This window comes from Mobula hypostoma, chromosome 28, assembly GCF_963921235.1.
Source record: "Mobula hypostoma chromosome 28, sMobHyp1.1, whole genome shotgun sequence".
Lineage (NCBI taxonomy): Eukaryota > Metazoa > Chordata > Chondrichthyes > Myliobatiformes > Myliobatidae > Mobula > Mobula hypostoma.
In genome coordinates this window covers 15,621,771-15,637,912 of record NC_086124.1, presented here as the reverse complement: position 1 = coordinate 15,637,912, position 16,142 = coordinate 15,621,771, and the positions used below count along the sequence as shown (strand labels likewise).

Below are 16,142 nucleotides of genomic sequence, written 5' to 3'. Positions count from 1 at the left end.
AAAAAATACAATAGAGTCAGTGAAGAACTGCACACAAACAAAGATTGACAAAAAAACTAATGTGTAAAAAAAAACTGCAAATCAATCAATCAATCTGGTAACATAGAATAGTACAGCACAGTACAGGGCCCTCAGCCCACAACGTTGTGCCAACCCTTGAACCCTGCCTCCCATATCACTCCCCACATAACTTCCTCCATATACCTGTCTAGTTATCTCTTAAATTTCACGAGTGGATCTCCCTCCACCCCTGACTCAGGCAATGCATTCCACACACCAACCACTCTCAGAGTAAAAAGACTTCCTCTAATATTCCCCTTGCATTTCCCACCTGTTACCTTAAAGCCATGTCCTCTTGTATTGAGCAGTGGTGCCATGGGGAAGAGGTGCTGGCTGTCCACTCAATGTATTCCTCTTAATGTCTTGTATAACTCTATCGTGTCTCTTCTCATCCTCCTCCTTTCCAGAGAGTAAAGCCCTAGCTCCCTTAATCTCTGATCATAATGCATACTCTCTCAACCAAGTAGTATCCTGGTAAATCTCCTCTGTATGCTTTCCAATGATTTGTAGAGACCTTCAAAGTGAGTCTGTAGGTGTATAAAATCATAAGGGGTATTGATAAGGTGAATGACCAAAGTCTTTTTTCCACATGTGGGGAGTCTAAAACCCGACGGCAGAGATTTAAGTAGAGAGGGGACATGAGGGACAACTTTTTACACAAATGGTGGTGGTACCTTCTCCCCATGAACACCCACTGACTCACTCATACCAACAATAAGAGAAAGACAACTCAGATTCCTAGGACACATCATGTGGAAAGATGAACTCGAAAAACTCATACTCTCTGGAAAGATTGAGTGGAGTAAACCTAGAGGAAGACCTCGGCTTATGTACATCAAAAGCATAGCCAGGTGGCTACACATCGAGGAAATTGAAGTCATCCAAAAAACAAAGGATAGATCTATATGGAAAACCATGGTCACCAAAGTTCGCATCGGATATGGTACCTAGACAGACAGACAGGTGGTGGATAGATGGAACAAGCTGCAAAAGAACGTGGTAGAAGTGGGTACAATTACAGTATTCAAAAAGCATTTAAATAGGTACATCGATTGGAAAGGTTCAGATGGAAATGGATAGTATTAAGAGAAAGAACAGACAATGAATTACAGTGTATAGCTCCCTGTATCATCTCAGAGGACATGGGGGTCAGTGAGACAAGCTCAGAGCTGAGATCCAAGGCAGCCAGAGTCACTGCATGCAATGGTGGAGTATTATGAAGTCATAGATTTGTACAGCACAGAAACAGGCCCTTTGGCCCATCACATCTGTGTTGACTGTCATGCCCACCTATACTAAACACACTTGCCTGAATTAATTCCATATTCCTCTGTGCCTTGTTCATTGAAGTACCTTTGCAGATGCCTCAGGTGTTGTTACACAGTCCCTGAAAGTGGCATCACAGGCTGACAGGGTTGTGAAGCAGGTGTGTGGTCTGCCTGCTTTCATCAGCCAAAGAATTTAGTATAAGTGTTGTGGTGTCATGTTTCAGATGTACAACGAGTTGGTTAGGCTGCGTTTGGAATATTGTGTACAGTTCTTGTCACCACACTACACATGTGATGTGATGAAGCTGGGTTTGACTTTGCTGTAGTGAAAGGGATGAGAGGTGACATGAGGGGTACGGAGAATGATATGAGGAATAGATTGGATAAATAGAAAGACTATGTTACCTATGCTACGGGTGTTGAAAGTTAGAGAACATATGTTTAAAGTGACAGGATGGAGGTTCAAGGGGTCCTGAGGGGTAAATTTCTCTCACAAACATTGATTATCATCTGGAATGAGTGGCTAGTGGCAGTGGTGGAGGTAGGAACCCACAAGTTCTCTGTTCAGCAACATTTCACAGCTCCCTGCCATTCACTGTGTACATCCTGCCTTAGCTTAACTTCCCAAAATATAGTCATTGATTTGTGCAGCATGGACATAGGCCCTCTGGCCCAACTCAGTGCCAATCAAGTCACTGACCTAAGCTAAACCCAACCGCAATTTGGCCCATTATCGCTCTCACACTTTCTTATCAATGTACCTGGCAAAATGACTTTTCAATATAGTAAATATACCCACCTCTACAGTACCTTCTGGCAGAATATTCCACTAACCCACCATACTCTGTGTGAAAAAATTGTCCCTCAGGACTTGATATATCTTCATCCTCTCACAATGCAAGCCCCTCTGGACCAACGAGTCGCACCACCCAGAGACCCACCTATCTAACTCTAGCCTAATCACAGGACAATTTACAATGAGCAACTAACCTCCAACTAACGATATGTCTTCAGTGTGGGAGGAACTGGAGCATTCCGAGGAAACCCATGTGTTCACGTGAAGAAGGTACCCTCCTTAGATATGGTGCTGAAATGGAACTCCAGAATGCCCAGAGTTGTAACAGCCTTGTGCTAACTGCTGCGCTGTGACATGAAATCCACGGTACTGTACTCACTACTCTGATGAAGGCAAATGTGCCAAATGCCTTATTCACCACTTTGTCTACCTGTGTCAACACTTTGTCTCTGTTTTAAGCCTGTCAGAGACCTGTCATTTACTATGTAAGCCCTGTTCTGAAATAAATTATCATAATTCCTCACTTTGCACTTGGCTTTGTTAAATCCCATGGTCCATTTCCTATCCCACACTCCTAATCAGTCTGTCTCACTGTCCATTAAACCACCAAAATTGGAATTTTCAGATTGCCTGGTGGTGACTAGTGGTGTTCCACAAGGGTCGGCATTGGGACGACTTCTTTTCACATTACATGTCAATGATTTGGCTGTTGGAGTTGATGTCTTTGTGGTCAAGATTGCAGATGATGCAAAGATGGTTGGATGGACAGGTATAGAAGTGCGAGTGAGCAGAAGACTTAGAAACATTGTGAGATTAGGCAAAGAAGTTGCAAATGGAATATTGTGTCCGGAAGTATATGGTTATGCACTTCGGTAGAAGGAACAAAGGTGTAGACAATCTTCTAAATGGGGAGAAAATTTTTAAAAATCAGAGGTGCGGAGGGATTTGGGAGCCCTTGTGCTTGTTCAGTGTTCCCTAAAGGTCAATTTGCAAGTTCAGTTGGTGCTAAGGAACACAAATGCAATGTTAAGTCAAGTCAAGTCACTTTTTATTGTCATTTTGACCATAACTGCTGGCACAGTACACAGTAAAAATGAGACAACATGGTGTGACATGAAACAATACAAAAACTACACTGAACTGTGTAAAACAACACAAAAACTACACTAGACTAGAGACCTACCCAGGACTGCATAAAGTGCACAAAACAGTGCAGGCATGATAATGAATAATAAACAAGACAATAGGCACAGTAGAGGGCAGTAGGTTGGTGTCAGTCCAGATGCTGGGTATTGAAAAGTCTGATGGCTTGGGGAAAGAAACTGTTACATAGTCTGGTCGTGAGAGCCCGAATGCTTCGGTGCCTTTTGCCAGGTGGCAGGAGGGAGAAGAGTTTGTATGAGGGGTGCGTGGGGCCCTTCATAATGCTGTTTGCTTTACCGATGCAGCGTGTGGTGTAAATGACAAACAGCAGACCACAGATCGCTGCAGCCCACCATGGGTCACAGGTCCCTAATCTGACTGGGGGAAGTAACGATGTAAATGGCCCACTGAAATGGGAGAGTAGACATTTCAGAGGGTCATGGGGATGGAAGGAGGTTACACAGTGTGAGGCTATAGAGGGATTTAATATACCTCTTTAAATTCACCCTTATCTCCCTGTGCTCCAGAACAAACAGTCCCACCCTATCCATCTCCCCTTGTAACTTCAGCCCTCCAGTAACATCGTTGGAAAATGCTTTCTGCAGCAATTGCAGCTGAATCATATTGTTCCTGTAGCTCGGTGACCAGAACTGCACACAATATGCCAAGAGTAATCTTACCAACATCTTGAACAGTTGTAATACAACATCCCGACTCTTGTACCATTGCCCTAACCAATGATGGCAAGTTTGTCATTCAAGTTCTTTGCCACCGTGTCGACCTACGTATGCACTTTTAGGAATTCTTCCCACCAGTCTGCAGTTATGCAGTGCCCTCCAGGGCACTACCTCTCACTGTGTAATCTTCTGCCCTGGCTTAACTGACCAAAAGTCTACACTTTGGATTTGTCTGAACTAAATTCCAGCTGTCATTTCCTTGTGTATTTACACAACTGATGTCTGTCCTCTTGTAGTAGACAACCTTCATCATTGTCCATCATACCATCAATGTTGGTGTCATCTGGAAACTTATTAATCATGCACCTATAATCTCATCCAGATCATCAATATACTGGATAGGACAACCAATAGGAGACCCAGCACAGATCCCTGCAACACACCACTGGGCAGAGGCCACCAATCTAAAAACAGTAATATGAGGATATGAAAGGGACCAGAGAGATAGGAAGGAGGAAATGTGGGAGTTTTCCAGCATGGGAAGGTTACAGAGGGGGTGACATGGTGTGGTCCAAGGATTATGTGAGAATGTGAATGGGAATGGGAAACCTGAGGCCGGGAAATGTTTCAGTGTATAATGTTTCAAAATTCAAGATAAGATAGAAACCCTCTGCAAGAATTTGGAAATGTTTAAGATAGAAACTGTTTGATTTTTTAATGTGTTTTGAGAGTGTTGCAAACAGGAATTCTGCAGATGCTGGAAATTCAAGCAACACACATCAAAGTTGCTGGTGAACGCAGCAGGCCAGGCAGCATCTGTAGGAAGAGGTGCAGTCGACGTTTCAGGCCGAGACCCTTCGTCAGGACTAACTGAAGGAAGAGTGAGAGTGTTGTTTGGGTTTAAGTGATTAAGTTTTTAAAAATGTGTTTTAAACTACTTTAAACTACACCTCCAAAGGGATCCTACCACCAAACAGAACTTTACATTCCTACCGCACCCCCAACACTTCTCCCCACATCCCGGTAATTTCCTTGTCCATTCATCCACCCCAACTAATCTCCCCTCTGGCATGTATCAAGCGGCCAAAGTGCTACACCTGTCTACCTGCCTCCTCGCTCACCTCCATTCAGAACCCCAAAGAGTCCCTCCAGCTGAGGGAACATTTCACCTAAGAATCTACTGGGTTTGTTTATTGTATCCGATGCTCTCGATGTAACCTCCTCTACATTGGTGACACCTGTCATAAATCGGGGTACTGCTTTATTGAGCATCTCTGCTCCATCCACCAAAAGTGGAACAAACTGATGGCCCAAAATTTAATTTCTTATTCCCATTCCCATTCTGACATGTTGGGTCCCTGGCCTCCACTTGTGCCACAATGAGGCCACCCTTAGGGTGGAGAAGCAACTCCTTATATTCCACCTGAGTAGCCTCGAAAATCATGGCATGAATATCAATTTCCCCTTCTGGTAAAAAAAAAATTCCCTCCATCTCCCCTTCTATTCTCCACTCTGGCCTCTTGCCTCTTCTCACCTACCAATCACCTCTCCCTGGAGCCCCCTCCTTCCTTTTTTCCTGTGGTCCCCTCTCCTGTGCTATCAAATTGCTTCATCTCCAGTCCCTGACCTTTCCTACCCACCTGACTTCACATCATGTTCTTATTCCCCCACCTTCTTATTCTGACATCTTTCCCATTCCTTTCCAGTTCTGAAGAAGGTCTCTGCGTGAAACATTGATTGTTTGTTCTTTTCCATGGACACTGCCTGATTTGTTTAGTTCGTCCAGCATTTTGTGTATGTTATTTTGGATTTCCAGCATCTGCAGAATTTCTTGTGTTTATTACTTTAAACCACTTTGTTAGCTGGAAGTAACTTCTCCTTTGTAGGGAGAGGGGCCCACCATTCGAATAGTGGTTGTATTGGCAGCGAAACACCATGGAGAATAAACCAATCTCTGAAGATTGGGTCATGACAGTATTATCTCCCTTTAGTGAGCATATTCATGGCTACTTATATCTGACAGGTCTTAATGTCTTTGCTTGAAGTTCACGGACAACACAGCCAACACCATCACGTAACTCAGACTTTCAATTTCCACCGTTACTCTTCTAAACCTTTTTTGCACTGTTTTAAAATTAATTACACTGTGGCTCTAATGAGGGTGACTAAAGCTGCACAGAATATCCTGGGTGTGGATTCATCAATGTCTTCCACAAAAAGAACATCACATTCCAGCTCCTGTGCTAATCATCTTTGTTGATGGAGGCCAGTGTACCAAAAACTTTCTTCCCCATCCTGTCCATCTGTGATGCCAGTATTGTGGAAGTTTCAGGAAGGAAAGGCTTAAAATTGCAGGTGACCAGGGTTCAATTCCTGCTGTTGCCAGTGAGGATTTTATACATTCTCTGGTGCTCCGGTTTCCTCCCACAGTCCAAAGACCTACTGGTTGGGAAGTTAATCAACCATTACAAATTGCCTGGGATTAAACTGGTGGATTGCTGGCCAGCATGGCTGAAGGGGCTGTAGAGACCTTTTCCGTGTTGTATCTCAATAAATCCAAAGTGCAGACACTGTACAGTCACAAGATGAACCAAACCTTTGAGAACTTGTCTTCTTTCTAAAGTCTTTTCTGAGTGTGGATGTTCAGTAACGCAGCCGTTCCTCAGCTGACTTCCACAGTTGACCAAGGTTCCTTTTTCATTCTTTCTGTTAGTTTAAGAGAGTGATGGGAAGGACACAGTCGGTCAGCTCCACAGGTTAGTGCTGTAAACTGGGGCAGGGTAATGTTGAGGGAATTAGTTACGAGCCAAGGTTGATTTGGAGAGCCTCTAAGAAAGAAAATGAATGAATGGCAAGTGGGACTTGTTTATAAATGGCACAGCAAGTGTCTGGGAACAGAATGTTCCCGTTGGTGTGAAGGGTAATCTGGCAGGTTTGGGAAACCTTGGCAAATGAGAGATAATGAGGTTCAGTTTTAAAAGAGAAAAGAAATCATACATTTCATTCGGGAGGTTGACATCAAACCAATCTCTTTCTGGCTATAAAAAGATTGAGAATGCTCTGAGGAAGGAAACCAGGAGGGCAAAGAGAGGGAGTATGTCTTCTCCTATCATTTTGGATCACCCCTCCCCCTCCTACTTTCAAATCTCTTACTAACTCTTCCTTCAGTTAGTCCTGATGAAGGGTCTCAGCCTTAAACGTCGACTGTACCTCTTCCTAGAGATGCTGCCTGGCTTGCTGCGTTCACCAGCAACTTTGATGTGTGTTTCTTGAATTTCCAGCATCTACAGAATTCCTGTTGTTGGAGTATGAGATGGATCTGGCAGGTAAAGTTCAGGAATCTCCGAAGAGGTTCTCCTGTTGTCTTCATAGGGAGAGATTCGGTCCCCTTAGAGATTAGCAGGGTTTCCGAGATCTTGAGCCCCAGGAGGTGGGTGACTTTTGTAATGAATGTTTACTAAGGAGAAATGTATGGCTCCAGAGATAAGAGAAAGAAACGGAGATATTACTGAGCTGGGAATCTACAAGTAACACGCGGTAACACGGAAGCGGAGAGGAAAACTTGTGCTGGGAACTGTACACCGGGCCCACAGTTTGTGCAGATATGAACGGTGTGTCAGAGACGGACCTGACAGCTCAGACTGGTATCACTGTCAAACAAATCAAGTTTATTGTCATTTAACAATATACATGTATACCGTCAAACGAGACAACTTTTCTCCGAATTAGCGTGTTAAGGATAAAATCGATAGATGGATTACATTTAAATAAACAAAGTGTGTGAATTAAATATTGCAATACAGAACAGATAAATCAGTGACACTTTGAATGCGATGCCGGCTGTGTTTGTGAGTCCGATCACGTCGCCGCATTTCGCCGTCCCTCCTGTGGAAAATGAACAGATTTCCCTGTCACGAGATGGCCCAGCTCCCCAGCTCAATCCTGAAGTGGGAATTGCCCGTATTTTTTGTTGGTTTTAATATTTCAGTCGGAAAACGATGAACATGCCGGTGATCGCGGGAGAGAACGAAGTCGGTGCAGCAGTTAAACGGATTTATATGAAAACTGTTGCCTTTAATTCGGACCAAACTTGTTTTACAGCAAAGAATCCGGCCTCGGACACAGACACAGAGCGATCTGGGTGATGGAGGTGCCTTATTTTAATCGGAATCGGAGGGTTTTTGAGGAGAAAAAAACACAGAGAGACAGTGGCCAGAAGCTGACGAAAGTGTGTCTCCGCCCCGTCCGCTCGCTGCCTTTAAAAGACGCTGCACCGCCGCCTCTCGCTTCATTTTTGAGTTTCGAGAGAGCTTGTGCAGAGTTACCGTCATGACCGAGACAGCAGCTGCTGAAGTCGCTCCTCCAGCGGCGCCTGCCGCTGCAACCAAGGCTCCCAAGAAGAAGAAGGCAGCCGCCCGGACCAAGCCAGCCGGTCCCAAACTGGGCGAACAGATCGACAAGATCGTGGCGGATTGCCGCAGTCCCCGAGGGGTGTCCATAGTCGCGATAAAGAAAGAGTTGGCTGCCAACGGCGTCGATGTGGAAAAGCTCAAAAGTCAGATCAAGATGGTCATTAAAAGGAAATTGGAAAGCGGCTCCCTGATTCACACCAAGGGCGCAGGTGCCTCCGGCTCCTTGAAGGCCGCTAAAAAGGACAGTAGCGCGAAAACCGTGAAAAAAGCGAAGAAACCAGCGGCGAAGACATCTCAGATCAAGAAGCCAGCGATCAAGAAAACTGCGGCCAAGAAAGCAGCTAAGAAATCTCCCGCCAAGAAACGAAGTGTTAAGAAACCGACGGCTAAAAAAGCGGCAGCTAAGAAACCAGCGGCCAAGAAGGCTGCGCAGAAGATCAAGAGCCCCAAGAAGATCGCAGCCCCGAAGGCGAAGGCGCCCAAAAAGTCGGCAAAACCCAAACCGAAGGCAAAATCCGTGAAAGCCAAGAAGGCGACTGCCAAAAAGTAAATAAAAATACACATTTTAAAGACCTGAGACCAACGGCTCTTCTAAGAGCCACTCACATCTCCACCGAAAGAGCTGGAAATTAGACGGCTCTCTGCTCAATTACTCTGAAGCTGTCTCTTTGCATCCCTCTCCGTCTCTCCCGGGCAGGTCAGGGTGATGTGATAAAAGGAGACAGTGCCGTTGGTTTGTCTTTGAACAGCACTTTGGAGAGTGAAGAGATTGAAAATTTATTTGGTTGTAATGAATGTTTTGAAGATGTACTGTACTGAGCAGCAATTCATTTCGGTGTTGGTTCCTGTGGTCCTTTTGAAAACCTTGCGGCTCTTTTCCCACAAAACCATTTAGTAAAAGCAGTGAATTAAAATCAATCTGTTTTCTCACTGTGTCCTCCTGTTTCCGGCAACACTGAATTCACTCACCGCGAAAAGCTATTCAGTAAAAACGTAAACATTCAGATTCAGCTAATTGAATGAAGATGATCGATGTTTTACATCAAGGTAGAATTTGATAATTCGTGATTCTTTTAATTGTAAGAAAACCGGTTGCTCTTGAAACAATATTTTCTTTTGTTTGCTCTTGGAATTGGCGGGCGATTTGAAACTGAACCGGCATCCAATCACTGCAGTCAGACTGGCTAAATTCCGACCCTGAGTCACCAATTTCCATATTTGGTCATGGGTAATATTCCCCACCATCTCCCCCACCCCCACCACCGGCCAGCTTCAAACTGGTGATGGAAAGCAGCCAATCGCAACGCTGGGGCCTGCAATGGACATCTCCATTGCAACCAATCAGACAGTGGGGCGGCCCATCATCAACTCTTTAAAAACTGGTTCCTGCGTCTGCTCCGCGATTCCGATCCCGGTATTTGAAGTTGCTTTTGGACTGCTGAAGGAGAATGGCCCGAACCAAGCAAACCGCGCGCAAATCAACTGGTGGGAAAGCTCCCCGCAAACAGCTGGCCACCAAAGCGGCGCGGAAGAGCGCTCCAGCCACGGGCGGAGTGAAGAAGCCTCATCGCTACCGGCCCGGCACCGTGGCTTTGAGGGAGATCCGGCGCTACCAGAAATCCACCGAGCTGCTTATCCGCAAACTGCCCTTCCAGCGCCTGGTGCGAGAAATCGCGCAGGACTTCAAGACCGACCTGCGCTTCCAGAGCTCAGCCGTCATGGCCCTGCAGGAGGCCAGTGAAGCTTATCTGGTGGGGCTCTTTGAGGACACCAACCTGTGCGCCATCCACGCTAAGCGAGTCACCATCATGCCCAAAGACATCCAGTTAGCTCGCCGCATCCGCGGAGAACGCGCCTAAATCCGACCTCCACACCGAACACAACAAAAGGCTCTTTTAAGAGCCACCAACACAGCAGTAGAAAGGGCTGTCTGTTACTGTTCACTGAGCTTTTCTTAAACATGCCAACCCAGCCCCGATGAACCACATACTTGGCGATAATAAAGGATTCTGATTCTGATTGTGAGTCCAGTCATTGTCCGTGTGTTTTGTTGGAAGTTAGGCAAACATTATTACAGCTGCAGTATTGGGGAGTGTATGTCTGCTTTTCTGGATCACAATTCATGTCGGAAGTGAAGTAGTCAATAGGCTGACTAATAATCTATGCAGGGCAGTGCTGTAATACTGATATCCCACTAAGTAAGAGAGAGGCAAAAGTTTTAATTAAGGATCATGTTCTCTCAATCTGGCAAGGACTGTGAGACACTTAATTGAAGTGGGGACTGAATTGAATGGAATTTAGAAAAAGATGACTTCACTTTGGATGAGATGAGAGCTCAGAAGGGAGGAAGTTGCAATTATAAGTCATAGGAACAGATAAAGATCATCGATTCTGCTCCACCATTTCATTATGGTTGATCTATTTCCCTCTCCTGCCTTCTCCCCGTAAACATCAGACCCTGACCAATCAAGTAACTATCAAGCTCTACCTTAAATATACCCAATCACTTGACCATCAATGGCAATGAATTCTACAGATTCTCCAGTCTCTAGCTAAAGAAATTCCCTTTCATTTCTGTTTTAAATGGATATCCCTCTATTTTGAGGTTGTGACTTCTGGTGTCAGACTCCCACAGCACAGGAAATATTATCTACACATCCACTCTATGGAAGCCTTTCTACATTTGCCCAGAGGAATCAAAAACTCTTCAAATGCCAATCCTTTCTATCCCAGACTTGATTTCATGAACTTCCTTTGATAGCTCCACAATGTCAGCACATCCTGTCTCAGATAAGAGGCCCCAAAATGCTCACTACTCCAAATGAGGCCTTATCAGTGCCTTATAAAACCTCAATGTTGGAGCGTGGCCAAGTGGTGAAGGCATCGGTCTAGTGATCTGAAGGTTGCTAGTACAAGCCTCAGCTGAGGCAGCATGTTGTGTCCTTGCACTTAACCACACATTGCTCTGCGACGACACCAGTGTATTGGAAGCTGTATCAGCCCTAGTGCCCTTCCCTTGGACAACATCGGCGGCATGGAGAGGGGAGACCTGCAGCATGGGCAACTGCCAGTCTTCCATACAACCTTGCTCAGGCCTGCACCCTGGAAACTTCCAAGGTGCAAATCCATGGTCTCATGAGACTAACGGATGTCTTTAAAACCTAAACATTACACCCTTGCTTTTAAATCCTAGTCCTATTGAAATGAATGCTCACATTGCATTTGGCTTCCTCACTACCGACTCAACAAGCAAATTAACCTTTAGTGGATCCTGCGTAAGAACTCCTAAGTTCCTCTGTACCTCGCATTTTTTGAATGTTTTCTCCAATTAGAATTAGTGTACATTTTTATTTCTTCTATAAAGTACATAGCCATACAATTCCCAACCCTGTATTCCATCTGCCATTTCTTAACCATTCTCCTAATCTGTTTAGTCCTTGTGCAGATTACCTGCTTCTACAGCGATACTTGCTCCCTCACCTATCTTTGTATCATCTACAAACTTGGCAAAAATCCATCAATTCCATTATCTGAAACGGTGAGTCGACGTTTCCACGGATGCTGTCCGACCTACTGAGTTCCTCCAGCGTGTTGTGAGTGTTGCTTGGTCCATAACCTGATGCGCGAACAATGGCAAACGGCGAACAGAAGCTGAGAAGCGGGTTTTGTTCTGAGCGTTTCTTAGTTTAAAGAAATCGGTGAATTAAATCCCCAGCCAGTGTTGCAATAGTAGCTACACTTCCATTAAATGTGGTGGACTCCAGTGATTAGTGAATGTGGAAATCAAGCCGACAAACAGACATGCAATAATTTCATTCTAGATGAGCATTAAACAAAGGATTTTTGGCGGGCTGTTTCAAATTTCAGTTTCTTTTAGGAGAATGAGCGGATATTTTCCGTGACACTTGCTGTTTCTTGAATGGTGAATGGAGAAAGTTCTCTGATTGGATTATTTTTTCTATCTCCAATTTTATTGGGCGCTGTAGAACCAATCATACACGTTCCGCTCCATTCCCCCAGAAGGTACAAGAAGGACGAGAGCCGGAAGCATTCCCTCATTCTCCGTGGAAGAATTTCCGAGATTGGGAAGATGAGTGGACGAGGAAAAACCAGCGGCAAAGCTCGGTCCAAGGCCAAGTCTCGCTCCTCCCGGGCCGGACTTCAGTTTCCGGTAGGCCGTGTTCACAGGCTCCTGAGAAAGGGTAACTATGCTGAGCGGGTGGGTGCCGGAGCCCCGGTCTATCTAGCTGCTGTGCTCGAGTATCTGACGGCTGAAATTCTTGAGCTGGCCGGCAACGCGGCCCGGGACAACAAAAAGACCCGCATCATCCCCAGGCATCTGCAGCTGGCCGTCCGCAACGACGAGGAGCTCAACAAGCTGCTGGGAGGGGTGACCATCGCTCAGGGCGGGGTACTGCCCAACATCCAGGCCGTGCTGTTGCCCAAGAAAACCGGCGGAGCCAGCAAGTGAAGTGACCTGATCTGAACCCAGTGACCCAAAGGCTCTTTTCAGAGCCACTCACAGTGTCTGTGAAAGGGCTGCTCTGTGGATACCTTAAGCGCGGGGGAAAGGGCTCTTGTCCGGATTAGATTGTTGTACTAATTGGCAAGCAGGGTGCATTGAAATTCCTTACTGGTGCAAAACGAAAGGGTTAACGGTGGGTGCACAGTCTGAAATGTCGGAGCGGGGAAGTCCGCCGACTGCTGGGAGTTGAATGTCCGCTCCGATCGCGTCTAGGGCCCCAGCGCTGCGATCGGCTTCATATCCGTTATCGAATTCAAGCAGCCGCCCGTCGGGTTTAAAATCATCTGTACCCCGATACCGATGTGTGACTGGCGGTCGGAATTCAGACGGGTCGAAATGATTGGCCGTTAGTTTTCTTTATAAATAACCTTCCTGGGAATATTACTTTGAGAGAGTTACTTTTACGGAACAGTTATAAAGTATTATAACTTTAATTGCATTTGCATTTTCTAAACTCTAGCTACTGGAATAATGAAAGTACGGATAAACACAGAAAGGGTGTGTTCTCCAATAAACGATTCTGTTTATCATCTATTTCTGCTCCGGGTCACTGCTCTCTCTCTCTGAGGTGGTGGGTGGCTCTTAAAAGAGCCTTTGTGTTGTGTTCAGAATCAGGAGTTCCTCAACCGCCGAAGCCATAGAGAGTGCGGCCCTGGCGTTTCAGCGCGTACACCACATCCATGGCAGTGACCGTCTTGCGCTTGGCGTGCTCCGTGTAAGTGACGGCGTCGCGGATCACATTCTCCAGGAAAACCTTCAGCACACCGCGGGTCTCCTCGTAGATGAGACCCGAGATTCGCTTGACGCCGCCACGGCGAGCCAGACGGCGGATGGCTGGTTTGGTGATGCCCTGGATGTTATCACGGAGCACTTTACGGTGCCGCTTGGCTCCGCCTTTCCCGAGTCCTTTACCTCCTTTTCCTCTGCCAGACATGATGCCCTTTCACTCAGTGACGAACCGACTGCTGCTGCCTCCTTTTATACGCAGCGCCCCGACCTGCCCGAGAAAGGCAGAGAGGCGGTAAGGGGTGGAGACGGTGACGAACATTGCGGAGAGAGGGAGAGTCGGGGAGGGGTGGAGACAAAGGCAGGCGGACGGACAGAGCAGAGAGCGGCCTCTCATCGTTCAGCTCCACGACCGTCAATTTCCAGTGGTTTAGCCGCAACAGAACAGCGTCAGCGTTCTGGATAAACCGTTGGAATAAACGAGGGCCAGGTGGAAATGGTTAATGAGGACAGAGCGAGAGATGGTGAATACGGTGAATCATATTTATCAGGTTTGCGTGTTTCTTGTAGGAGAGATTCATTGATTCCGATTTTTATAGAAAGTTTCAGCAGGATTACAGGCCATTTGGCCCATCACATCGATACCAACCAATGGGAATCCATCCATATTATTTCATTCTTCCAGCACTTGCTCCGTAGCCTGGGAATTTACGTGACATTTTGAAAATACCATCAGCGACTCTGCTTCCACCACTCTCTCCGGTACAGTGTTCCAGGAACTCACCACCGTCTGGGTGAACAAATCCTCTCTTAACCTGTTATCCCTTCAACCAAACCCCATGTCCTGCAGTTTTATCTGCTCCTAATATGGGGGGGGGGGGGAGTCTCTGTAACCTACACTATCTCCACTCCTCATCATTTTCTATATTTAAATCACCTCCCCTCTTAAGCAGGGATCAGTGCCAGGTCCGTTTTTTTTTTGTCATCTATATCACAAACTGAGTGATTATATTGTAAAATGGATCAACAAAGAATGGGGATGTAGTGGATAACGAGGAAGACTGTCGAAGCTTGCAGTGTGATCTGGGAATACAGACCCATTATTCCTTGAAAGTGGTCTCACAGGTAGCAAGGACTGTAAATAGAGCTGTAGACACAGTGGCCTTCAAAAATCAAAACACTGAGTACAGGAGTTGGGGTGTTAAGTTGTGTAACATGTTGATGAGGCCTAATTTGGAGTATTGAGAACAGGTCTGGTCACCTACTTACAGTTAACCATCTGTCCCAAAAACATTTGAATCTGTAACCACAAAGGGAATAATTGCACATCTCCAAAACTTCAAGAAATCTGGCAAAGTGAACAGGGCTTTGAGAAAGTGATTCCACATTCAGCAAATACATTGAAATCTTTGGTGTACTAACATAATCTGTGGATAAAGGGAAGAGTGGTTGCGCTGAACTGAGATGTCCATTTGAGAAGCTGCTCTTTCACAGGGTATTCAAGAAAGCGAAAGCTCATCGTGATTTCTGGACTTACTGGTGACATAAAGAGAGATGGGAACATAAGTAGGGAAGATGGGGTAAGGAGGGGAAATTATGGGAGGAAGTGAGATTGCACATTTTGGCAGGAAAAAAATATGCAATAAAGCATGTCAGCAGAATGTTATCAGATGAAAAGGCTTCTGCTTGAAATGCTAACTCTGTTTCTCTGTCTTTGCTGCCTAAGCTGTGTTTTACTTGAATTTCAATACTGTACTCATCTCTTTGCGTTTGTTCTATTTCGATAAAACCATCATTTAATTTTCCAAGAATTGAAAACACATCTGAAGAGATTTTGCATCAGTTATACAGGATATATGATAGTAATGTTACTGCCAATATCAAAGTGGGTAGTAAAAGCTTTTTCAAGTGTATTAAAAAAGAGAGATGAGAGTGGACATAGAACTGCTAAACAATGAGGCTGAAGAAATAATAACAGGGGTCAAGGAGATGGCAGATGACGTAAATGAGTATTTTGCATTAGTCTTTACTGTGGAAAACACTAGCGGTGTGCCAAATGTTAAAGGGTGTGAGGGAAGAGAGGTGGGTGCAGTTACTATTACAAGGGGGAAGATGCTCAAAAAGCTGAAAGACCTAAGGATACATGTCACCTGACCAGATGAACTGCACCCTCAGATTCTGAAAGGGCTAGTGGTGGAGATTGTGGGATAATTAGTAATGATCTTTAAAAATCATTGGACTCTGGCAAACCTCCAGAGGCCTGGAAAGTTGAAAATGGCACTCCACTCTTTTAGAAAGGCAGTAGAAAGGAAATTATAGACCTGACCTCAGTGGTTGGGAAGATGTTGGAGTAAATTGTTAAGGATGAGATTCTGGAGTACTTGGCTTCCTAAGGAAAAATCCTGCCTGACAAACCTGTTGGAATTCTTTTGAGTAGATTACACATAGGATAGATAAAGGGGATGCAGTGGATGTTCTTTCTATATTTGGACTTTCAGAAGGCCTTTGACAAGGTGCCACACATGAGACTGCTTA

General features: G+C 45.4%; 3 protein-coding genes and 2 pseudogenes across 3 annotated transcripts; 3 read left to right on the top strand and 2 right to left on the bottom strand.

The window, feature by feature from the left end:
- LOC134338864 (histone H2A type 1-like) overlaps positions 1-16,142 on the bottom strand; it is a 597,857-nt pseudogene that overhangs the window by 580,012 nt on the left and 1,703 nt on the right.
- Positions 8,073-9,600, top strand: LOC134338865 (histone H1-like). The gene has a single exon (XM_063035021.1). The coding sequence runs from the start codon at positions 8,274-8,276 to the stop codon at positions 8,904-8,906; it is 633 nt and encodes a 210-aa protein (XP_062891091.1). The 5' UTR covers positions 8,073-8,273; the 3' UTR covers positions 8,907-9,600.
- On the top strand, positions 9,790-10,345 carry LOC134338868 (histone H3). The gene has a single exon (XM_063035024.1). The coding sequence runs from the start codon at positions 9,805-9,807 to the stop codon at positions 10,213-10,215; it is 411 nt and encodes a 136-aa protein (XP_062891094.1). The 5' UTR covers positions 9,790-9,804; the 3' UTR covers positions 10,216-10,345.
- Positions 12,432-16,142, top strand: part of LOC134338870 (histone H2AX-like) — a 31,091-nt pseudogene continuing 27,380 nt past the window's right edge.
- On the bottom strand, positions 13,431-13,817 carry LOC134338869 (histone H4). The gene has a single exon (XM_063035025.1). The coding sequence runs from the start codon at positions 13,813-13,815 to the stop codon at positions 13,504-13,506; it is 312 nt and encodes a 103-aa protein (XP_062891095.1). The 5' UTR covers positions 13,816-13,817; the 3' UTR covers positions 13,431-13,503.

What these genes read in the sequence shown, in the direction of transcription:
- LOC134338865 (XM_063035021.1), top strand. Translation starts at nt 8,274, where the DNA reads ATGACCGAGACAGCAGCTGCTGAAGTCGCTCCTCCAGCGGCGCCTGCC.
- LOC134338869 (XM_063035025.1), bottom strand. Translation starts at nt 13,815, where the DNA reads ATGTCTGGCAGAGGAAAAGGAGGTAAAGGACTCGGGAAAGGCGGAGCC.
- LOC134338868 (XM_063035024.1), top strand. Translation starts at nt 9,805, where the DNA reads ATGGCCCGAACCAAGCAAACCGCGCGCAAATCAACTGGTGGGAAAGCT.